Source organism: Ictidomys tridecemlineatus, chromosome 4, assembly GCF_052094955.1.
Source record: "Ictidomys tridecemlineatus isolate mIctTri1 chromosome 4, mIctTri1.hap1, whole genome shotgun sequence".
Lineage (NCBI taxonomy): Eukaryota > Metazoa > Chordata > Mammalia > Rodentia > Sciuridae > Ictidomys > Ictidomys tridecemlineatus.
In genome coordinates this window covers 53,664,216-53,688,908 of record NC_135480.1, presented here as the reverse complement: position 1 = coordinate 53,688,908, position 24,693 = coordinate 53,664,216, and the positions used below count along the sequence as shown (strand labels likewise).

At 44.7% G+C, this 24,693-nt stretch overlaps 1 protein-coding gene across 1 annotated transcript in view; it reads right to left on the bottom strand.

The window, feature by feature from the left end:
• The window catches only part of Nlrp10 (NLR family pyrin domain containing 10), a 31,067-nt gene that overhangs the window by 5,782 nt on the left and 592 nt on the right, over window positions 1-24,693 (bottom strand). Inside the window, 1 exon segment of the mRNA XM_005326863.4 lies at window positions 18,007-18,420. Within this exon segment, the coding sequence (XP_005326920.3) occupies window positions 18,007-18,295 (289 nt within the window). The 5' untranslated portion in view covers window positions 18,296-18,420.

The following is a 24,693-nucleotide window of genomic DNA, read 5'->3' as shown; positions in this document are numbered from 1 at the left end:
CTACTAAAGTATAATTTGAATAAAATTGGTAGTGTGATATTAATTAAGATTAGGCATACAGATTCTGCTACATGAAGGGTTTCTTATAATTTGCACTTGTTATTTGGGGATAAGCCATTCATACTTCTACTCATGAAATATCTATACTGTTCTTTTGGTTTATGATAATTAACCTAGACTAAATTATTATTTTCCCCTCATTCCTTTTTTATTTATTCAGCAAATATTTATTGAGTAGCAGTGGTAGGATAAATACTGTTTCAAGTACTGAGGATACAATGGAGCTCATTTCTCTACAGAATTGGTTCACCTGAGGTCTGATCCAACATTCCAAGACAGCTGGTGTGAAAAGTCAGAATGAAGTAAAGAAAAAGAGAGTAAATAAGAAAATGTCTTTTGAGGGATATTATAGAGTATAGAGGGAAAGCTGTAATGAAAGAACAGAATATAAAAGAGAGGGAAAAACAAGGAGAGGGTAACAGGGAGAGAAAGAAGGAGAGAGAGCTCTGTCAAGGATTTTGTCTATCATTCTGTTTAATTATGCATTTTTCCTATTTCCTTAGAACAGACTGTGTCTAAGTTGCAGCTCACGCAGGGAGCAGCAGTACCTGGCAAGACCCCTCCCTATGTGCATACAGCCTAGGCAAGAGTCCCGGAGGTAGGGATGTGAGAGACAGCCCTGGTACTCATCTGTCCATTTTAAGATGAGGCTTAGGGAGAGAGAAAAGGACACAGGAAGGTCGCTGTGTCTCTTCATCTATCCTCACCTCAGCCCCTAGGGAGACCCATTCTCCACTCAGCCTGATCAGCTTTCTAGGACTCGGCTGGAGGAGTGATGGACAGGAAAAGAAACAGAAAACAGAAAGAGCCAACCAAGCAGAGAATATGGGGAGGATGTGTTATTTTCTTGAGTATCACAGAAGTACATTCTCTTCAACCCTATTTCCCTCTTGATCTTTTTCTCCCACTTTCTATGTCATATTCACTGTGGGATAGCACAGCAGGAAGGCCCTAGCAAAATAAGGACTCCTTGACCTTGAACTTTCATCCTCCAGAAACGTAACAAGTGTCTGTTCTTTATGAATTACCCATATCAGGGATACTGTTATAGAAGCACAAAATGGACTAAGACACCAAGAAAGAAGTGACTCTCTTCTTTAGGCAAAGTAAACTTTCCTCTTTTGTTGGGAATTGCATACCTGTTGTCATCTATTAAATTTGAATGACCAGGCAAGTCCTCTTCTCCATCTCTTTGGGATCATTCTCAGTACACAAAAACTTTCAAGCCTTTCCTATACTTAAGAATGCCTCTCCTAGGGAGTGTGTCATTCAAGTGGCTTCTCTCAGGGGAAAAAAACAAATGGATAGGTAGAAATGATAACTAGGAAGGTTGTTTTCATTCTTTTTTTTAAAAAAGCCACTCCTCATTCTATTGATCCTCTCAGCAAGGCTCCATCTGCATTAGTTAGAATAAGCTGGGTTATGCTACTATGACAAACAGCCCCAAATTGAGCATAGAAATGCCCCAAATCTTTCTTCATTTAGGCAAGGTCTTCTACAGACTAAAGTGACTCCTTAGAGCAACTGTCCTTGATGCAGGGACCCAGAAATGCAAGCTACTCTAATCTAATGTGCCCACCTACTTCTCAAAGCCAGGCTTCTTCTACCTCTTGCCACAGCAGGAGAAGCAGTAACAACTTCTAAATCCAAGGGGCTAAGAAATGTTTTTCCTGTGTGCCAGGAGCAAGAAAAGAACAGAAAATAGATTAGAGTTTTACCAACAGCCTTAAATGCACATCCATTGTCTGCTGCCCTTGCTTTCTACTTCTACCTTAACTTTGCTTTGGTTTCCACCACTTGCCCTTCAGAGTGTGCTCACTCTCCCAGTGACTGATGGTGAACCTGGGAAACCTGGCTTTTCTTCTGGGATCACAAGAAGTTAGTCACCTATAGTATCCTCTTCCTGGACTGTGCTTTAATGATTTATTTTGGGCTTTTTTCTTTTCCTTTTCTTTCTTTTATTCCTTTCTTTTTTTAAAATTTATTTAAAAATTTTAATGGCCAGGCATGGTGGTGCACACCTGTAATCCCAGCAACTAAGGAGGCTGAGGCAGGAGGATCACAAGTTAGAAGCAAGATTGAACACATTTTGGTATGAATGTGCTGGGATTTTCTTTTATCATGGTAAACATACCTAACATAGAATTTACCACTTACACTATTTATAAGTGTCTGGTTTGCAGCATAAAGTACCTTCCCCTTGTTAAGTAACCATCACCACCATCCACCTCCAGAACTTTTCATCACCTCAAAGAGAAACTCTGTGCCCATTCATCGCTCCTCCTCCTTCCCTCTACCCACACTGCTCTACTTCCTGTCTTTGTATGACTATACTAGGGATCTCAGATAAATGGATAAATCATACAAGCTATCCTTTTGGGTTTGGTTTATTTCATTAGCATAATAGTATTTTCAAGTTTTGTCCATATTGGAGCATAAGTCAGAATTCATTTCTTTTAAAGCTGGATTATAATCCATTCTATATAGATGAATAAATAATATTCCACTCTATGTCATATTTTGTTATCCATTCATCTGCCAATGAACATTGCAGTTGCTTCTACGTTTTGGCTACTATAAATAATGTTGCTGTGAACGTTGATATGCAAATACCTGTTCAAGTCATTGCTTTTAATGCTTTCAGATCTATCTGCAGTAGTGGAATTGCTGGATCATATGGGAATACCTGCTTAATTCTTGGAGGAATTGCCATAATGTTTTCCATGGTAGCTGTACCATTTCATATTCCCATCTACTATGCATGGAGGGATCCAATTTCTCCACATACTTGATAGCACTTTTTGTTTGGTGGTGCTGGTGTTGGTTGGTTGGTTGTTTGATAATAGCCATCCTAGTGGGTGTGAAGTGGTAGCTCATTGTAGTTTTGACCTAAGTATTGGGTTTCTTTTTTAGTTGCAGGATCACTTTTTTAAAAAGAACAAAATTATGGCATTTGCCAGTAAATGGATGGTAATGGAGAATATCATGCTAAGTGAAAAAATCCAAACTCAGAAATTCAAAGGTCAAATGATTTCTGTCAAATGCAGAAGGTAGAGTAAAAATAAAGGGGAATGGAAAGATAGGATAACATAAAGAACCAACCAAATATAAATGAATACATGTTAATGTTTTCAATGTGTTTATTGCAAACATGTTCTCAGTTTTGTTGTTTGCCTTTTAAATTTGTGTAAAATTTTGAATGCAAAATGTTTGTTTTATGTGATCAAGTCTATTAATCATTTTATTGGTATCATCTAAGTTTACTTCTGTTTCCCTCTCCTTCAAGCTGATAAGTATTAGGTATATTGTTTCTTTTTTCTTTCAATTCTTTAATCTATCTTAAATTAATGTCGGGTAAGATGAGATAACAGTCTAATCCATGTGTGTTCCCCATGGTTACAATCAATGTTTCCAGTATGACTTATCAAGTAGATTTCATTTCCCGGATTCATGACCAACACTTAAACAGACACTGAGTTCTTCATATACACTCAGATCTGCGGAGTGGACCCTGTGAGGTGCCTCCCAGATTCCCCTCCAGAATGAAGAACTTACCTGCCCAGCTGCTGGAGTGTGGGTGGGAGATAGCCCCAAATCTGGGTCCTGCCTCCCCTTCTTCCAGGGACAGATTGTATCCAAGGAGTGGTCACTTCAGGCATACAGGCCCAGCCACTGTACCCCAAAGCAGGACAATTTTGAAGGGCCACGTGACCTTTGGGTTTGCTGAGCTTTTGTTGGGCCCTTATCTCAAGTGACTCCCCTCTGCTCAGTCTTGCATATTCTCCTCCACTTCCCTTCCTTCCAGGGGTGTTTATCCCCAAATCATTCCCCGTAAACATCCTGCATGTTTATCTCTAGAGTCTGTGTGTGGACATTTTGTTTCATTAATCTATTGATTTTAGCACCATGTATTTTGAATTTTTTTATAGCTTTCAAATACAAAAAGCTTTCTGAATTCTTGGTTGTTACCATCTGAATCCATAGAATTATGTTATGTAGTAAACAAAACCCCATACAAGGACTGGTGTCATGCGTAAGTGGTAAAGCGCTTACCTAGCACATGTGAGGCAGGCCATGGGTTGGATCCCCAGTACCACATTAAACCACCCCCCACACAAACATACAAACCATAACACAAAAAATTTACTTATGAACTCAAACATCTTCTTTCATTTAAAATTGGCATCTTGAGCCAAGCATGGTGGCATAGGACTGTAATCCCAGCTACTCAGTGGCTCAGGCAGGAAGACCACAAATTCGAGGCCAGCCAGAATAGTATAGTGAAACACCATCTCAAAAAAACAAAGCAAGGGGCTGGAGCTGTAGTTCAGTGGCAGAGCACTGCCTAGTATGAGTGAGGAACTGAGTTTGATCATCAACACCTTATTAAAAAAATAAAATAAAGGTATTGTGTCCATCTACAATTTAAAAATATAAATTTTTTTTGAAAGCAAAAATACAATAAGCCAATCCCAGAAAACCAAAGGCTGAATGTTCCCTCTGATATACAGATGCTAACACACAATAAGAGGGGTAAGGAAGGGAAGAATAGAAGTTCATTTCCCTTTGTGCTAACACACAAAGGATAATGAAGGGAAGAGAGGGAGAATGGGAAAAGGAAAGACTGTGGAATGAATTGGACATGACTTTCCAGTGTTCATAAATAAACACACCACCAGTGAAACTACACATCATGTACAACTACCAGAATGGGGAGTTACACTTCATGTATGTATAATATGTCAAAATACACTCTACTGTAGTGTAAACCTAAAAAAAAAACCCAAATTATTAATAACAAAGAAACAAAGCAAAACAATAACACACTAGCATCTTCCTTTCCCACCAATCTCAGCTGCCACATAAAATATTTTTGCAATGACAATATATTACAAAGTGAAATTCTTGCAAGAGGTAGTATTTCATAATGTCAATAGAACTGATACTAGAATTGCACTTAAATTCTTAAAAACCAATAACTAAATAGAATCTAGTCTAAAACAGCTAAAGGTAGTAAAGGGGAAAATCAACAAGATTGACAAACTAGTAGGCTCTTCTAAAGAAAACTATGGGATCCCTGGTAAATTCTACCAAAACTTTAAATAGACACTACTCCTTCTCTAAGTCTACCAAGAAGTAGAAGAGGAAGGAACAATTCCCAACTCACTTTACAGGACCAATATTACCCTGATACCAAAGCCAAACAAAGACATCACAGGGGAAAACTAAGACTAATACCCTTTATGAGTATTAAATACAGAAATCTTTTTTTAAAAAAAAACCTAACAACTGGGGTTGTGATTGTGGCTCAGCGGTACAGTGCTTGCCTAGCATGTGCGAGGCCCTTAGGTTCGATCCTCAGCATCACAAAAAAATAAATTAATGAAATAAAGGTATTGTTTTCAACTACAACTAAAAAATAAATAATTTTTTAAAAACTTAACAACCTAAATTCAGCAGCATGTTGAAAATATTATGTATCATCGGCACTGGGATTTATCCAAGAAATGCAAAAATGATTCAACATTTAAAAGTAGAGTATAGCTGGGCATGGTGGCACGTGTCTATAATTCCAGCACCTCTGGAGGCTGAGACAGGAAGACCATAATTTTGAGGCCAGGCTCAGCAATGTAGTCAGGTCCTCAGCAACTTAGTGAGACCCTGAGACTCAATAAAAAATAAATAGGACTGGGGACAAATCTCAGTGATAAATCATCCCCTGGTTAAATCCCTAGTACACTCCCCCCAAACCCAAAATGTTTTATAGGTGATAGTCTGAGACAACATTACCAAACTGGAAACTGGGGAGATGGCCAAGACTGACTCCAGCATCATTCAGGATCACCTTGGTGGTGCAATGAATGAAAGACACATATCAGACCTTGTCTCATCAGATCATTGTAAGAATCCACACTATTGGTAATCACACTTGTGATTGGGAAAAAACTACTCCAGACCCTAAAAAGCAGGCTGGGGTGAAAGAGTTTGAAAACAGAAATGATAGTTGCCACACAAAGGAATTAAAGTTTGCTAGTAGTTTACACTGAAATTTGGAATACCATTTTCCTAAGCTAAACATGGTTTCCTGCAGCTAACTACTATGTGTTGAAAGGTTTTATATTATAATGCCCATTCTTATCACATACTATGTAGTTAGTTTATAGAGTAATTTCCCCCCAGTTTCTTGAACATAGTGTATATCTTTGTGTCTTGGACCTGGTCAGTCAAGCTATTAATTATTAAACACTAAAACTTGTAGAAAATGTCAATTTGTAGTACACCACATTAATAGTGGAAGAAAAATATCATACATGATCATTTGGTGCAGAAAAAGCATTTGACAAAATCTAATACCTTCCATAGTTAAAAAAGACACACACAGAGATAAAAGGTAATTTCCTCAACCTTATGAAGGGCATTAATGAAAAATCTTATATTTATTAAAAGTTTTAGCCACAGAAATTAGGCATGAAAAATATTTAATATCCAGGTGAGAAAGAAAGAAGAAATCACTTGCAGGTGGAAAGATCTTGCATATAGAAAACCCTAAGATAGTCATGGCAGTTAACTCTTGTAACTTGGGAGGCTATGGGGGAGGCTGAGACAGGGGACCACAAGTTGGAGGCCAGCCTGGCCAATTTAGTGAGAGCACGTCTGAAAATAAAAAAGGGCTGGGGATGAAACTCAGTGGTGGAACACTTGCCTACTATGCATAAAGCCCTGGGTTTGATTTGATCCTCAGTACACACACAATCTCTCTCTCTCTCTCTCTCTCTCTCTCTCTCTCTCTCTCTCTCTCTCTCTCACACACACACACACACACACACACACACACACACACACACACAATTAAAACTACTAATAAATAAGTTCCATTTCTATTTTGTGGAGTAGTCTGAGGTGCACTTGGTATTATCCAGGCTGGTCAGTTTTCTCTCCTCTCATCTCCAGCCCTTGCCAGGAAGCCAGCCAGGTCAGTCACTGTGATTATTACTGTCGCCATATTTTAAGGAGGAGAGAAATGCTAAGTGTCTTACCCAAGGTCAAAAAGCCAGACAGTATTGGTTCCTGAGCTTGGGTCTCCAGAGAGCAAGGATCTTCTCCCCTTCCAGGAGGGCTCTGTCCCAGCCTGCCAGCCCTCATAGCCTCCCCACACCCACAGAGAAACACGCTTCTCTGAACATAGAATAAACAGGCAGAGAAGCGATAAAAAGCAACAAAAAATATATTTTATAAGGATTAGATAACTGTGGAGGTCATGGCACCCCAACAGGGGATTGAGTGGGGGGGCTCAGGCCCACGAGACCTCCGTGTAGGGCTCACATCCTGGCATCACCGGGTGGGATGTTGTAGCACTGGGCTGATGGGAAGATAAACACAGAGTCAGTACCTTGGGGGCTCTCTCCCTAACCTCCACCCCACTGCTCACAGTCAAGTCCCTCAGCTCCACGAGGCAGGAAAAAAGAGAGGGTTGGCACCACAAGTCATTGCAAGGGCCCTTGGGGGGCACTGGGGGATACCCAGCCCACTGCACTCCTAATGCTCCATTCCATCTGTTTCACATGGGACTGAGTAAAAATTTCCAATTAAAAAAAAAAAGAATCTCCTTTAAAACATTATAAGCTACTGGACTAGTCTCAGACTAGGAAGGTAAGGGACTGTCCCAAGGCCAACCAGCTAGTTAGCAGTGCAGTCTTTTCTCTTTCTCTATCCAGGGACACCTGGGTGTGCTCTGAAGCCCTGTGACCTGGACCCTGCACCTTCCAGGTCCATAATCTCACTCCTTATGCTCCACCTGCTTCAGCTTCAGGGCCGGCCCAACATCGGGGGCTTCCCCCCACACATATGCAACCACAGACCCCCATGTTCCAAAGCTCACCCCATACCCCTTACCTTCTATAAAGGTGCAGACTTACCTTGGGGGGCCTGGGTTGCAGACCTGGGCCCAAGGAGGTCTTTATGATGTCAGGTTGGCCTCCAGTTGGTGTCCTGCTCCATTTGAAGGTACACAGCCTCGGACATGTACCTGGGAAGCAACAGGCCAAATGCAAGGAGTCACTACCCACCTTGGCCTGGTCTCCCTGACCACACTCAGCCCTCAGCTGGGAAAGCACAGAGCCCAGGGCTCTCATCCAGGAGCCTTATCCAGGCTGCCATTCCCCTCTACCACATATCTTGGGGCAAGAACCTACAACACCAAGGAAGAGTGAAATTCCCAGAAACTCCCAGAGTGCCCTGGAGAAAACCCCAAAGAAAAGGAACAGGAAGTGTTAAGGCCTGGGAGCTGCGGACAGAGACCAGGGAAATAGACCCAGCTTCACCCCACCCCACCAGCCCCAGGGTCCACCACTTGAGCCCTTGGTTTACCAACTCACTTGGGTCCCAAGGATGCACATAGCGTGTTGTAGAAATTCCTTGTGCAGCCCTGGTTATAAGGGTTATCCTGCTGGAGGGAGATGAAAAAGGGAACAGGAGCTCAGAATCAGCAGGACTGGGCAAGGCCATCTCCCAGTGACCCTTGCTAAGTTGGTCAGTTAAGTCAGGGCTCAACCTGGGCCCGTGGCAAGGCTCTAAGAGTGACCCAGGGCCTCCTGCCTTCCCAGGCTCCTAGGAAGAGTGACCTTCCTCAACCCACTTGTGAGCAGCAGTCCACAGACAGTGCTGACCCAACACCCACCTCTCCTGCCTTCTCAGGGCTCCTCATCCCCTTGTGCCTCCCTTTGCAGGATCCTTGCTCTGTCTCTATTGGCCACACCTGTCCTCTCACCTCATCCTTCCAGGTACCTTTTAAGATCTTTCTAGTGCTGTTCTGCTCAACTGACCCAAAGATGGTGTCACCACTTTACTCTCTTACCTCTTGATTTTTTCTAAAAATCTACCTTCATTGAATTTCACTCTCTGGGAGGCCAGTGGCAGCAGGGGATGCCCAGACATATTTCCCTAGTCAAAAATCAGATTTTCCAGGAAAATCTGAGCTGAAGACCTTCAGTACACAAAGCAGGAAAGGTCAAGCTCAAAAGTCATGTCCTTCCCTGGACACTGACTGGCTTCTCCTCTCCCTTCTTCTACTTTCTCTTTCCCCTGAGTCCATTTGTCAGCCTCGACCCCTCCTCCTTCCAGACCAGGTTTAGTTTCACCCCAACTTCATAAGCTTTAGGTAGAAAATACTCTGTTATAATGGCAAGTGGCCCAGCAGCACTTCTATCCACACCAACTCTCCCATGGCCTACACATGAAGACTTTCATCTTCAAACACTCTTGTCCACCAGAAGGAAAGACGATTCCACATCAGAACAGCTCTGGAATATGTCCATAAAGCAACATGAATCATTGTCCTCTATGAGGTTCTGCCTCCTTTAAGGTGTTCACAGCACTTAAGAAATGAGTATACCACCAGGTGCAGTGGTGCACACCTGGAATCCCAGGGACTTGGGATTCTGGGGCTGGAGGATCCCAAGTTCAAGGCCAGCCTCAACAACTTAGCAAGGCCCTCAACAATTTAGTGACACCCTATCTCAAAACAAAATATAACAAGAATTAGGGATGCAACTTTAGTGGTAAAGCACCCCTGGGTTCAATCCCTAGTACCAGAAGAAATAAATTAATTATTGGCAGAGTATTAAAAAAAATCACAGAATTTTTAAACTTAGAGAAAGAATGTTTGATTAGATATATATCATGTATAGAAAATACTGATTGTACATAAAGTGTAGAAAATGCTTAAGGAATGATAGTTAATAAATATCTAAGAACTGAGCAGTAAATTTGAATACCTTCCTCCCCCCACATGGAACCCTATCACACACAACTAGAATCCAACAGCTCTGAGGCACCCAGACTAGCCTCTCTCACTGGCTCCACTCCTGGGGCTCCTGCTCCAATTCTGTGTCTCAAAAACCCTCACACTCCAGAGGACCAAACTCCAGCAGCATCTTCTTGCCCCATTTTCTGCCCAACTTCCTGCTGCCTCTCCTTCTTCTCCTTATCTTGGGGGATCAGGGCGCCAGGCTTCTCTCTGTTCCTTTCTCTCTTTCCTTCGATCCCCAAATGTTGATTCTTCTGTTTGTTGGTTCACTCATTTATTCAGATTTCTTTTCTCTGTGTGCTGGGAATTTAAAAATTCAGGGCCTTGCACATGCTAAGCACACACTCTACCACTGAGATGCACCCTCAGCCAGAAATATTTTAGGGCATTAAAAATGCTTCTGTCCAACCAGGCACAGTGGCACACACCTGTAATCCCAGTGACTTGGGACACTGAAGCAGGTTTGAGACCAGCCTCAGCAACTTAGTGAGACCCTGATTTACAAAAAGAAAAGTAGCAGGGACTGGGGATATAGCTCAGTGGTAAAGTGCCCCTGGGTTCAATACCGAGTAGCAAAAAAAATAAAGAATAGTCACTGCACTGGGGATGGATAGCATCCTGCAAACAGCATGACCAGCCTACTTTCAGTGGTGAGGGCAGCTGCAACACGAGGCACTGAGCACCGTGGGGAGTGGCCAGGGTAGAGCAGAGAGAGGTATCATGGGAACCATGTAGGCAACCCAGATCACAGCACCCAGGTGCATGCAGAGGAGAAGCCCAGAGAGTTAAGTGCTGAGATAGCTACTTCTGGTTTCAGAGGCTGTGTCCTCTGAAGATGTGTGCTGGTTTTGGCCATTAATGAGAGCATCATCCTGACAGCAAGGGCTGGGCTGACCTGGCCCAGGAAGTGAAGGGGGAGCTAGTGAACAAGGTCAACTCTTTCAGGAAATAAGGCCCAGAAGGTACAGCAGGTTGAGTGGAGGCCTGGGATATTAAGGCTGAGACTTGTATGGCTTTTAAGATGAGGCACAAACATGTGTAGATGACCACGGGAAGTAATGGTAGTAACAGTAACAGAAGCACATAGGGCACTTTCTGGTACCAACCACTGTTCTATGTGGTTTACCTGAATTAACCCACAATTCCCTGTTTTACAGATAGGGAAATTGAGTGACCAGGGGCTAGGTAGAGTGTCCCTGCTGGTCAGTTCTAGAGCTGTGATTTGAACTTATGTGGTCTTCACCAGAGTCTTTGCCACCAACCACCAAGCAAGTAACTCTAGGAGGAGTTGAAGTCAGGGAATGGAGTATGGTGGGAATGAAAGTTGGAGCATGGGATCAGTGCCTGAAATTAGTGCTGCCAATTATATAAAGGAGCCCTGTGTGGTGAATCTTAGTGTGCAGACCACATTTCGGTCCCTTGAGACTTGGGGATCCTGGACTTGGAGGGCCTCATTCTGAGTAGAGGAGGAAGGACAATGGCCTATGGCCTGATCTGGGGCTGGAAAAACCACAGAATGGAGGAAGGAAAAGGCTGCCAGGCAACTTCAATGATGGAGTGAAGCTGGAGAGAGAAGACAGGCAGACCACAGGGCTGAGGAATAAGGGCCAAGCACAGGAGTCACAGGTGGGAGGGAACCACATATGGTAGTGGTGGGGTGCTGACCAAAATGATGGGAGGTGATGAGCAGAGAGGATCCTCTGTCTTTTCAGCTGTCTTGGGGTCTGTAGCTTCCCCTCCCCCACTGATGCTGCCCACCAGTCTTCCTGAAAGAGCCTCTAGTCAAGTGAATGCCATACTAAAGGAATCCCATGGCAGAGACGCCCACTCCTATCATACCTAGTGGACGCTCAAAGAAAAAACAATAAAGACACACAGATGGGAAAGAAAGCAATAAAACTGTTCCCCACACAGGACATGAGGTTCCATTCAGAGTGAACAACAATGAATGCTGGGGAAGAAGCTCAGTGGTCAAGCACCCGATTCAATCCCCAGTACTGGAAAAAGAGCAAAACTAAGGACTCCTGCTCTATGGAAGATGCTATGAAGAAAATGAAATGACAAGCCATGAATTGCAAAAAAAGATTTGCAAAACATAGATCTCAATGCAGTATAGAGAAGTCCTGAACTCAATAAGAAAACAACACATTTTTTTTTAAATGGGCAAAAGATTGGAACAAACACTTCACCAACAATATACCCATGGCTGAGAAAACATGAAACTATGCTGAACATCATTAGTCATTAGGAAAATACAGACTGGAGCCCTAATGAGATACCACTACTCATTTATTAGAAGGCTACAATTTGAAAACAAAGAATAGTAACAAATGACAGTGTCAAAATCTAGTGAGGATGTGGAGCAATTGGAATTCTCATTCATTACTGGTAGAAAGTAGAAACGGTACAGTTGTTTCCTAACAAGTCCCCCAGGTTTACCTTATGATTCAGCAATGCCACCCTTAACAATTTACCCAACAGAAATGAAAACTTATGTCCACATGTCTATGCACCAATGGTTGTTGTAGCAGCTTTATTTATAACTGCCCAAAACTGGCTGGGCACAGTTCCCCATGCCTGTAATGGCTTGGGAGGCTAAGGCAAGAGAGTGGCAAGTTCAAAGCCTCAGTAACTTAGTAATTTAGCAAGGCCTTAAGTAACTTAGTAAGACTCTTATTCAAAATTTTAAAAATTTTTCAAAAGGAAAACATATGGGTGCTGGGGGTGGAGTGGGGTGAGGCTGGGATTATTGCTCAGTGGTTAAGCACCTCTGGGTTCAATCTCTGGTACAAACAAAATAATAATAAACCAACAAAAATACTGTGAAAATCTAGATGCAAAGTAAAAATCCTTCAATTGGTGAATGTATAAGTAATCTGTAGGGAAATACAATACTACACAAACAAAAGACAATAAACTACTGATCTAAGCAACTACATAGATGAATCTCAAATGTATCATGCTCAGTGAATGAAGCCAGACTAGAATGCCCACAACGCCATTTATGCATGATTCTGAAAATAAAAACCACAAGGACACAGGGAGAGAAAATTACAAGAGATGAAAGAATTTTCTGAGGTAATGAAACTGGTTAACCTTGATCTTGGTGGAGAGTACATGATGTCATTTGTCAAAATCCCTAACTATAGGCTAAAAAGGGTGAATTTTACTGTTTGTAATTACCCCTCAATAAATGACATTTTTACAAAATTTTACCATGGCTCCCAGGTTTCCACTTCTTCAAAACAAAATTCCATGCTTGGCTTTCTGGGCCTTTCTAATCTTGACCCCCATGGAGTCAACCTCATTGCCCATGCTACCTTGTGCTTGAACTAGCTCGTTTCTTCATCATTCTGTTGACACCCTATTTTTGGATTTCTGAGCCTTTCTGCAAAATTGTACCTCTCACAGTCAATGCCCTCCTGTCTGCCTCTCCAAAAGCACACCTAGGACACAGAGAGTGCCATGTTCTACTCTGCAGCGTGGACTTCACCAAACTCCCAGTTTCTTCCAGTCTACTACACCACTCAGGACTGACCCCTCGCTCAGAGTGTTCCCGGTGTCTCCGGTGTTATTCTGATGGCTGGTTGCTTATCAACACAAGTGCATGATGCACTTACCTCTATACCCATCCCTTAAATAACTGCCACCTACCACACCCAGCACACAGTAGGCTTCCAATGCAATGCACCCAGGAGGGAGAATGGCCACCAAGATCCAGCATATAGAGATATCTGAGCTGCATCTTTAGGGGTGGGTCTGGAAGAACTCATGAGGCACCATCAGGGCCAAGGGCAGTGGAGAATGCGCACAAAGTGCCTAATTCCAGAGGTGCAAGATGCCTCCACACAGCCAAGGGCACACGCACTCAGACCACTTACCTGATCTTCATAGGGTCGCCTGGCAGTGCCCACCGCCACTGCCTTGATGAACAACTGCACGATGAGAGGGAGCAGGAGGGCCCCAGCGGGTACAGCCACTAGGATGCTGTGCACAGGCTAAGAAGGGAAGCCATGGAAGAGCTCCTCCCTGGCCCCGCCTTTCAACCCGACTCCTCCCTCCCTCCCTCCTGCCCCAGCTAGCACAACCCACCAGCTCTCCCTCCCTGGACTGGATAGTTAGTCCAGTACACTCAAGGGAAACCTCACTCCACCACACTGTCCTCCCACCTTTCCCTTTCCAACTTTCATTACCCTACTCTGTGCCCCCCTAGATTCTTAACTCCACAGGCATCCTACCCCGCCCATGTCCCTGACCCCACTGGCCTTCCACATGAACTTCACAGGTCCTCTCAAGTGAGTTCTCCCTCTAGCCCCGCCCACGTCAGCCCCGCCCCGCCCCCCACCAACTGTCACTCCGCCCCGACCCCCCCCAACTGTCACTGCTCCCTTCCTAGGAAGTTTGCCCCTCCCTCCCCACCAGACCAGCTCTTCCCAGTGTGGGCCCTTGAGACTGTGTGGATACGTCATAGTTTGGTCCAGAAACGCCGTGGGCCTCCTGCGTATGATGAAAAGCACGCAGGTGGCCAGCACAGTACCCAGATAGAGGCACAGGGACACGAGGACTAGCAGGTAGAGCCGGATGTTTCGGTGCCCCACACAGTTATTCACCCAACTGCAATGGTGGTCGAACTCCTAGGAGAGAGGAATGAGGACTCAGAGTCCCCTTGCGACTGGTCTCCATCACCCCCTAATCCTGAGGCCCATCACCCCCTATTCCCAATGTAGCCCTCTAGGCCACCTGCTCTTGGCCCTACATACTGGTTCCCATCTCAGGGAGAACCTGGCATTTCCATGGTTAGAGCACAGTTAGGACCCCATGGCTCATCAGGACACCTGTCCTGCGTGAGGTCTTTAGAGACAAAACCTGCCTGGTGTTACTTGGAGCAGGATGGATAAGGATGAAAATAATCACCCTTGCCCTACCAGCTGTCTGAACTTGTGAACCCGAGCAGGGTGGGCACATCAGAGAAATGCACTCAGAACCCAGGAAACCCTCCAACTGGGACACCCAGACCAAGACAGGCAAAGATTCCCAGGACAGGGCAGCAGTCAGCGTAAAGGGCTGGGGATCTAGTATCAGCAAGCCAGGAGAGGGGACAGTCACTGCTTTTCCTCCCCCTGACTCCACCAGGCTCAGCACAGAGGGGATGCCCTTTGCATGTCAGCACCTGTGCAAGTAAGGCCAGCCTCCCTGGGCAGGTGCAGACACTGAGGTGTTGACGTCTCTATGCCACTAGAAGCAGTTTGAGAAGATGGTCTCATACCCACCCCCCGGCCCAGTCATGTCGTGCGGTTCCTGGTCCTGGCCAGGTGCCTGGGGATGGGTTGATGAATGGACAGGGAGGAGGAACACTCACTTCCACACAGATGTCACAACTCTCGCAGTGGAAGGTTCGAGGCAGGCGGTGAAAATTACAGGTGGGACACCACGGCATGTCGTATAACCTGCCATTCACTCGTGCCCTGTACAGGGCCTCAGGGTCCTGCTCGAAGGCGCCTGGCAGGGGAAGAGGTTTGGGCAGTGGAGGAGGCCCTTGTATCACTCTGATGCTCGGGGCAGCCCCATAGCATCATTGGGCAACAAGAAGGTGGGGAGGAGAAGGGCAGGGGAATCCCGGTCCTTGTTGAGCAAGCTGACCACTCAGATGGGCGGACAGAGACAAGGGCTTTCCAGCCACAAGAGCTCTACGTGGAGCTCCCCCCTTTGGAATAGTGATCAGTGCTTGGAGTCGGGTGTGAAATGGGAAGGAGGAAGGGTGAACTGCCTGGTTGGAAGAGCCTGCTGCCTCTCTTGCCAGGTCCTCCCTTCTAAAGCAACTGGAAAACCTCCAGGATTCTGTGTTTTCACACTTCAGTGGCTTGGGAAAGGAAGTGCCAGGGCCCAAGTAATGATAACAGGGTAAGAAGGGATCCTGAGGCCACAGGTAGGGTCAGCCCTTTAGAAATGGCCCCTGTAGGCACCAGCCCTTGGGGTGCCACCTCCCTCTCCCAGGGGTCTGAGGTCTTACCTCTGTGTAAAATTCCTGGGTCTGAGATGTTCATGGAAATGAGGCTATATAAACTGAGTAGGCAGAGAAGGCCTGAGGCCACTGGAAAGACCCACTCTCCATTTTGCACCAGTGCTCGGCATCTGAAACCAGGACCAGACTGAGTTCTAGTCGGGGGCAACCCGGAGCCCCCATGAGGCTTAAGGAGACAGACCCCATTCCCTCCACCAAATGTCACCAGCATTACCAGCCTCCCACAGTCCTCCCAAAGCCTCGGGCTCCCCACATCGCTGTGCTTCTCACTAAATATCCTCCTTCCCCTCCTGGCTTCCTTCCTCCTCCCTGCCTCTGCACTCTCACTGTCTATTTCTCATCTGTCTCTTGGTGAGAAACCCAACAGCTGGCTCAGAGACTTACGTGAAAGTGAAGTATATGGTGCTCAGGGACACCAGGGCTGCTACCATCACACAAGCCCAAAGGCTTGCAAAAAGCCAGGATCTGGCTGGGGGTTGGGGTGGGGACAATAAGTCGTCTGATACAGTCATGCTTCGCTGCCTGCTCTCAAACAAATGAGAGCCAACCGCTCCTTCTCCTGGGTTGGCACCCAGAGTACCATGACTACAAGTGTGACATCACAGGGGTTCCGGAATGGGGGCTCTGGCTCCTTCCAGTGCCCTCTGATATCAACCCTCCTCTGCCCTCACATACACACTTGTAGACTGAGACATCCTGCTCTTACACTGGTGGCTTTGTTGGAGCTTGTGAGGATGGGATGTAGTTTGTCCCCCAAAGGTTCATAGGCTGGAGGCTAGGTCCTAGGTGCAGCAGTGTTGAGGGGGTAGAACTTGCAAGAATTGGGGCCTAGTGGGAGGTAATTCGGCCACTGAGGATGAGGCCCTTGGAAGGGAGTAATGGACTTCTCATGGGCCCCCGTTAGTTCCTGTGAGGGGGGGGGGGTGTTATAAAAAGAACAAGACTTATCCTCCCCAGTTTCTGGCCATTCAGTCTCTACCCCTTGCAGGTCCTCCCACCATGATGCCATTCACCATGTTGTGATCACTCTCACCAAAGGTCAGTCTCAGGGGCTGCCAAATGTTGGACTCTTGAGTTAAATTAACCTCATCTCTTTATAAAGTACCCATTCTTGGGTATTTTGTTAGAGCAACAGAAAGCAGCTAATACAGAGACCATGTAATATGGTTTATGGGGAGACGTTTGGTGATGGTTATCCCCCTTTCAGGCCCAGTGCTAATAAAAGTAGGCAGTGCTCATTGCTGATCCTAGCTCCACTTCTTACTTTTTATTGTGACAGAACTCCAGTTTTAGAAAGGAGGTAGCAATCTATCCAACTTAATATCTTCCCAGTTTCCCTCACTTCTATGGTGGGCTTCATGACATAATTCTGTCTCAACATAAAAAAGAAAATGGGCTAGGGATGTGACTCAATGTTTAAGCAACCCTTGGTTTAATCCCTGTTGATGATGATGATGATGATAACAATAATAATAATAATATTGTACATATTTATGGCATACAACATATTTTGAAACATGTATACATTGAAAAATGTCTGAGTCAAGCTATTTAACATATACATTACTTCATATTCTTATTTGTGGTGAGAACCCTTAAAGTCTATTCTCTGAGTCATTTTCATGTGTATATAACATTATCAGCTGTACTCATCATCAGTCCACCAGCTCCTTGAACACAGGGGCACAGAAGACTATCCTCTGTGAGGAGCAGCCTAGCCCTCTGCCAAGAAGCAGCAAGAGACAGGTCTGACGCCACACCTACACCATTTGTTCTGCTTAGTAGAAAAACCTTCACCAACACTGCCTCCCCCATCTAAGCCCCTTTCTTCTCTCCCTCCTTTTCTGGCACAGCGACGGGAGGTAAGAGGTAGGGTATCATGGTCATAAGATATGAGGGTCTTTCTATAAATAAACCCCTGTTGTCCACTCAGGAGCTTCGACCAGCATTTGTGGGAGCCCTCAGATGGAGACCACCTGGGACCCTTGGGCACAGGGGACTCTCAAGGACGGAGGGCAGAGTGAAAGGAGGCATGAATTATAGACCATGGGAGTCTGTGGAAGTACCCCGGGGGACAGTTCTGGCACCACATGACCTCCCTTTCCCCTACCACACTCACCATTCAGACAAATGTGGCTGAGCTGGTCTACAAGTTCCAACAAGTTCATGGCCTTCAAGCCCTTGAGCACCACTCTCACAGCCTCCTGTTCTCCACACTTTAAAATCAGTCGCGATGCCAGGTCCACCCGACTCAGGCCCTCCAACTCCCCTCGGGCCAAGAGGGGCTGGCCCTCAGCCAGGGTCACATCCCGCAAGTGAAACTTTAATATCTTGAAATTGTCCTCCTCGAGGTCACTCAAGGCCCAAAGTAATGCCTCCCGAGGACTGCGGGCCAGGGCTGAGGCCATGGTGATGGGAGGTGGAGGTCAAGTTCAGACCAGCGACCTGGAGAAGGTGTGGAGAGGAGAGGTCCACCACTGGAGGAGAGCACTTGAAGGCCCCTCACGGCCTGGCTTCCTGTGCGCTTGGCAAGCTGTGCAGCAGAGACAGGAAGAGAGGTGATACATGCAAATTTCCAAGAAAGGGGAGTGAGTGAGCTAGCAGGAGGAATCCATCTAGTCATTCTCCCCTGCCTCTGGGTCAGACAATATGTGTGATCCTGTCTGCTGGAACCCAGGTAGGTATGCGGAGATGTTCCTCCTGTGTCTCTCCCTCTCCCCTCCTTTCTTCCAGTCGCCACCTCTGCCTCTCTCCTGCCTCTCTCTCACATGCACTCTATATTAGGCCTTGTGTGGTTCCTTGAACAGATGGGTTCAGAAAAAAAAATTATTTTTAGATTTTTTAAGTTTTAAAAGTCAACCTATTCCTGACCGAGTGAATGTTCAAATGGTGCACATTTGCTGGGACAGCTGAGGGGCAGTAAGAAGGTAAGGAGTATCCACCCATCATTCCACCAGCCCTCACACATCAGCCTCCTGGACTTGGTCACTCACAGGTTCCAAAGCTGGAGGTCTTCCAATTCAGATGAGGGGACAAGTTTAAATAAGAAGAAGAGGAATGGGCACTCTTGTGTGCCTAATTTGTGCCAAATAATTTACATGTATTATCCTTTTTGATTATCACAGAAATTGTCCCAGGTATTACTCCGGAGGAGAAATTTGGCAGTCAGAGAGAAATGATCTTTCAGAGTTTTCCAGAGGTAAACCACTGAGCAAAGAGACAGGATTTACACTGTGGTCTAGGACTGAGTAGAAGGAGACAGAGGAACTCAAAAGACATGGAAGGCAGACCCAGAAACAGAATTTAGGCTAAATACTACTAGAAACTAGAAAGACTTATAGATTCTCAAGTATCAGAGAAAGAAGAGTAGGATTTTTAAGAATGTTTAAAATATGGAACTAAAATGTAGGCAGGGCAGAGGTCTTTGAAAGAAGAGAAAGCAACAATTAACAAAAAAGCTTTTAGAATCCAGAATTATACCTGTTATCTAAGGCCAACGGGGAAATCCACCTCAGGTGTATGTCAGAGAATGCTCACAAGAGTATCTGGGAACAGTGAGGGCCACTGAGATTCAAATATCAGCATTCTGACTACATTATCAATAGGAGACAGAAAATGTTAGGAATATGTTAAGATACAAGGGACACGGGCTACAGGTCATAGGCCAGTCTGGGAGAGCAGAAACTACTTACCACAAAGCCTCAGCCTACTTGAGAAGACTCAGGGTTCCTCTACAAAGCTCTAATATCAGCAAAGCTAATACAGGAAAGAAGAGAAGGCAACACCAGAACGTGACAAGAAGATTCCAGACCAGCCTGTTTACCTCAGCTCAGACTTGGGGAACTGGAGGTGAGATAGGGATGACTCAGCTCCCTGGACAGAAGCCCAACAAACAAGGTGCTGAGGAGAATTGGAACAGACCCTTGATAGTAAACAGACAGGCCTACAGGCCAAGCCTGGGTCTTCTTTGCCAAAACCTACTAATCCACCGGTGGTATTCATATTTAAAATATAAGTGTGACCACCCCAGTGCCCACCCTTTGATTCCTAACAGGCCTAGTGCATGTGGAGCTAGAAGAGATGAAGGACCTTGCTAAGGCTTTGTGAGGCAGAAACATCTGTCAGTGGCATGAGCAACTGCTCATCAGGGAGAAACTTGACCTCATTCCTCCCAACACTGAAGTTAAGAAACAAGGGAGGAGCTGAATGCGTGAACCATTCTGTCTCCAAGAGAAAGAAAACCCACCAGATTCTCCATGTCCCTCCCTGAAACCTTTAGTCCTCTCTACAACTTGGCCCCAGTCCAGGCTGGAGCAGTTTGACTAGATGACAAAAGAACTGGATCATTGTCACCAACACACAGTCAACCGTTGCGCCATTTCTTTTGAAAAACCAGCCTCTATCTCAGAGCAAAGCCTGTCCAAGGAAGGGACATGGCCTTTGTCCTTGGAAAAACCCACAGAGCACTCCTAGGCACATTCCCACCCGGCTAAGTTATTTATCTACAAATAACAAAGAGATCTGCTGCGCCAGGTGTCCCTGACTCAGTCAGGCTAGGTGGGGACCCATAGCAGCCCCCTAGCAGCCACCAATCAGCATGAGTCAGGGAAATACCTGGGATGCCAGATGACCCTCCCAGTAGTTTATGGTGGTTGATAACATATTGGGAAACCATGTAGTTCAGCACGTACACCCCTCTTGGCTTAAACCAATCAGTTCAAACGAATACCCTTTTTGTACTGACCAATCACCCCTACCCAACTTGTTCCCGCCAGTGAATGTGCTAATCATGTTTTAGAGTTGTTATTTGATTTTCCTGCAGTGTGTGATGATTTGCTATGATGTATGTGAAGTCCCTGCCCTCTCCAAAGAATGTATAAAAATGCTGCAAACCCTGGGCTCCTGGGCTCGGGGCCTCTCAGCGTCACCAGTTGCTGTGTGTGTGCGCGGAGGACCGAGCTAGCTCGCAATAAACACCTCTTTGCTGCTTGCATCGATCTTGGGTCTCTGGTGGTCTTTGGGGATTCCGAATTCGAGCATAACACTTTAAGCTGGTGAAACTACTTCAGGATCTGCTTCATCAAAATGAAAAGGGAAGAAGGTGGGAACTCCATAAAACAGGAATCGAATTCTCTGGCCAGAGAATTGAGAATCCCCAATAGCCCTGGCAGAAAGAGAAACAGGTTTCTCAGGAAGAATGTCTCCAAAAGATAAAGAATAAAGACTTAGCAGTTTAGCTGATGCTAGGAGCCTTCTGAAAGAGCCTACAGAGAGATTAGCAGGAGGAAGAAAAACTAGCAGCAAGTCCCCCAGAAAACTCTATAAACAGAAGTAAAATAAGGAAACAAAAAAAAAATCAGAAAACTTGATAGCAAACTGTAACACTCATATGTGATAATGTTTACCTAGAAGTAATAATAGAACCACCAAATACTGATCTAACTAAAATTTATGACCATAATGAAAGGAAAGATGGTGGTGGAAAGTACTAAAGTCAATAGGTAATCCCTATAATTGAGATCTTAAGGTAGCAGTAAACACATCCTACTTAGAAATGCAGAGATGTTAGAAGAAGTAGTTAGAAATCTAAAATAGTTGCCTGGGGGAAGAGGGATGAGGATAGTAGGAAGGGGGACTACTATTGGGGGGCATGAGATTTCAAATGCTAGTTGACCTTGCAAACCACAAGCATTTATTATTTTGATAAAATAAAACTTAACGCAGCCAAGAAAGAATAGGAAGTAACCTATCCACTAAAGAAGTAGAGTTAACCTGTATAGACAAATCCTTCAGGAAGCTTGGCAACAGAAGGAATCAGAAGGTAATATGGGAAATGAAGCGTTGAGAAGAGCTCTGCTTTGTTTTCACATAGGAGGGAGGGGAGGAATATTAATATCCAACAGAGAGGTCAGGCTAGAAATTCAGGTGAAGGAGACACAAACCAGAGTGAGGACTGGGATAGGTTTCGAAGCAAAGACAGAAGATTGGCCTTTGATGTAAGGTGAAGGGAACATTCTCCATCCATATGTGATGAAAGTGAGAGAAAGGCAGATGTGTGACCTGTGGTCAGAAGATGAGCCTGGGCATTTCTGGTGAACCTTATATTCTGCATGAAGTAAGAGCATTGCCTAAGAGTGAGAAGACACCAATTAGCTGAAGAGAGGAGAGGCCATAAGGTGACTACTGCCAACTGTCTCCATAATTTCCGTACATTTCCTTCTCCTCCAAGACCTCTCATCCCCAATGCTCAGCGAGTACTCCTAGAATCCAGGAAGACAGGCAGGAATGGGAATTGGTCTTTCCCACAGCCTTAACCAACCTCAGGCTAGAGAGAAAACAAGACAACCAAGCACCAAGACCAAAAAACCAAGATAGAAAATAAAGAATAAAACACAGTCACATAAATAAGGGGATAGAGAGCAGAGAAGCCACTTACTGCAAAGGCTCCAGGTTTTGAGATCACAGGAGCAGAGATTCTGAGTCACACCTAAGAAACTAGAAATGAGCTGCGCAAGAACCGATTTTAATTGGATAGCGGAGGTAAGAGATAAAAATCAGCCCTCCCTTTCTGCTAACCCTGTCCTGGCTGGAAATAAACCTGGAAACTAGAGTAACTGAGCCCCAAAATAGAAGGGGTAGAAACAAAAGAATCAGAGACCAAAACACAGAAATCAAGTCAGGCAAAGTTAGAGAGAAACGGAGCGGGGGTGGGGGAAGCTAGCTGGTGTGTATAGCTGTCTCTTTCAGTTATTGATATGGGATGGGTCCTGTAGGTTGCTCTGAATTATGACACCATCAGCAGAGATGACCCTGATCTTTTCAGGCAAAACTATCAGGCATGTTTCCCGGGACAACCAGAAACTCATGTGCAATGGTTAATTTTAGGTATCAACAAAGCCATGAGGTGGCCAGGCATTTGGTCAAACATTATTCTGGGAGTGCCTGTGAGGTTGTGTTTTGGGATGACCATGATATTTGAATTGGTAGACTGAGTAAAGAAGATTGCCCTCCCTAATATGGATGAGCCTTACCCAATCTGTTGAGTGCCTCAACAGAACAAATGGGCCCACTTTCCTGCCCTCAAGAGGGACTCCCCTGATGCACTGATTTGAGATGGGTCGTAGGCTTCCTGACTCAGGCTGAAACGTTGGCTCTTCTTAGATCTTAAGCCTGATGGCTTTCTGACTGGAACTAGTACCTTCAGCTCTCCTCAGTCTCTCTTCTTGCTGACTGTAGCTCTTGGGAGTTCTCAGCTTCTACAATCACAAAGGCTAATTCCTGTAACTCAGAAGGTTCTTAATGATGTGCTGCCACCCTCCTGATAAGGGGTTCATCCTGCTACTCTCTCTTTTCCTCTTAATACTCTAGACACAAAATAACCTCCTCAAACACACAAGGCCTCCTACCTTAAGGCCTCTACACTAGGTGTTTCCTCTACTTGAAGGGCTCCTCCCCAAAAAAGCCCCAAGTGATGACTACCTACTTGAACCCCCAAGTCTCCACTCAATTTCACATTCTCATTGGAACCCATCCTGACCCCTCAGAACTCCTGATTCCCCTTACCCTTTGCTGAAACCCCTTAGTAATTGTCGTATATGATAGCACTTTTTAATATAATATATAATTTACTCATTGGTTTTTTTATCACCACTAGAATATAAACTTTTGCCTGTTTTGTTCACTTATATATTCTAAGCACCTAAAAGAGCATGGGACACATATTAAGCACTCAAATTGTAGACTAAACCACCCTATATACACCTTATGACACTGTCAAGAACAAAGCCCATTTAGCACTCCAGCATGTCAGCACAGAAACCGACTTCCTTAACAAGACTCCTAAAGCACAAGAAATAAAATCAGAAATCAATAAGTGGGATGGCATCAAATTTAAAATGTCCTGTACAACAAAGGAAACAATTAAGAGCCTGAAGAGAGAGCCTACAGAATGGAAGAAGATCCTTGCCACCTGTTCCTCAGGGCATTAGTATCCAAAATATTCAAAGAACTGAAAGAAAAAAAAAACTTAGCACTAAAAAAAAAGAATCCAATTAATAAATGGGCAACAGAACTAAACAGACACTTCTCAAAAGAAGAAATACCGATGATCAACAAATATATGAAAAAATGTTGAACCATTAAGGAAATGCAAAGCAAAACTACATTGAGATTCCATCTCACTCCAATCAGAACGGCAATTACCAAGGATACAAGCAACAACAAATGTTGGCAAGTATGTAGAGGAAAAGGTACACGCATACATTGTTGGTGGGAGTGCAAATTAATTCAACCACTCTGGAAAGTAGTATGGAGATTCCTCAAAAAAATTAGGAATGGGAACCATCATTTGACCCTCAGTATATAGCCAAAGAATTTAAAATCAGCATACTACAGTGATGCATTCATACACTGATGTGTATAGCACCACAATTCACAATAGCCAAGCCATGGAACCAACATAGATGCCCATCAAGATGAATGGACACAGAAGAGTATTAGTCAACTATAAAGCAGAAAGAAATTATGGTATTTGCCAATAAATGGATAGAACTGGAGACTATCACACTAAGTGAAATAAGCCAGTCCAAAAATGTCAAAAGTCGAATATTTTCTCTGATATGCAGAAGCTAATACAAAATAAGCAGAGGATGGGGAGTGAATTCCATAAATATAGAGGGAAGATCAAAAGAGTAGATGAAGAGGATTGAGGGAGAGGAAGCAGTGAAGAGAAAAGGGAAGAACAGTGCAATGAATCTGACTGAACTTTCATATGTACATACATGAATATATCACCCAACATCAAGTA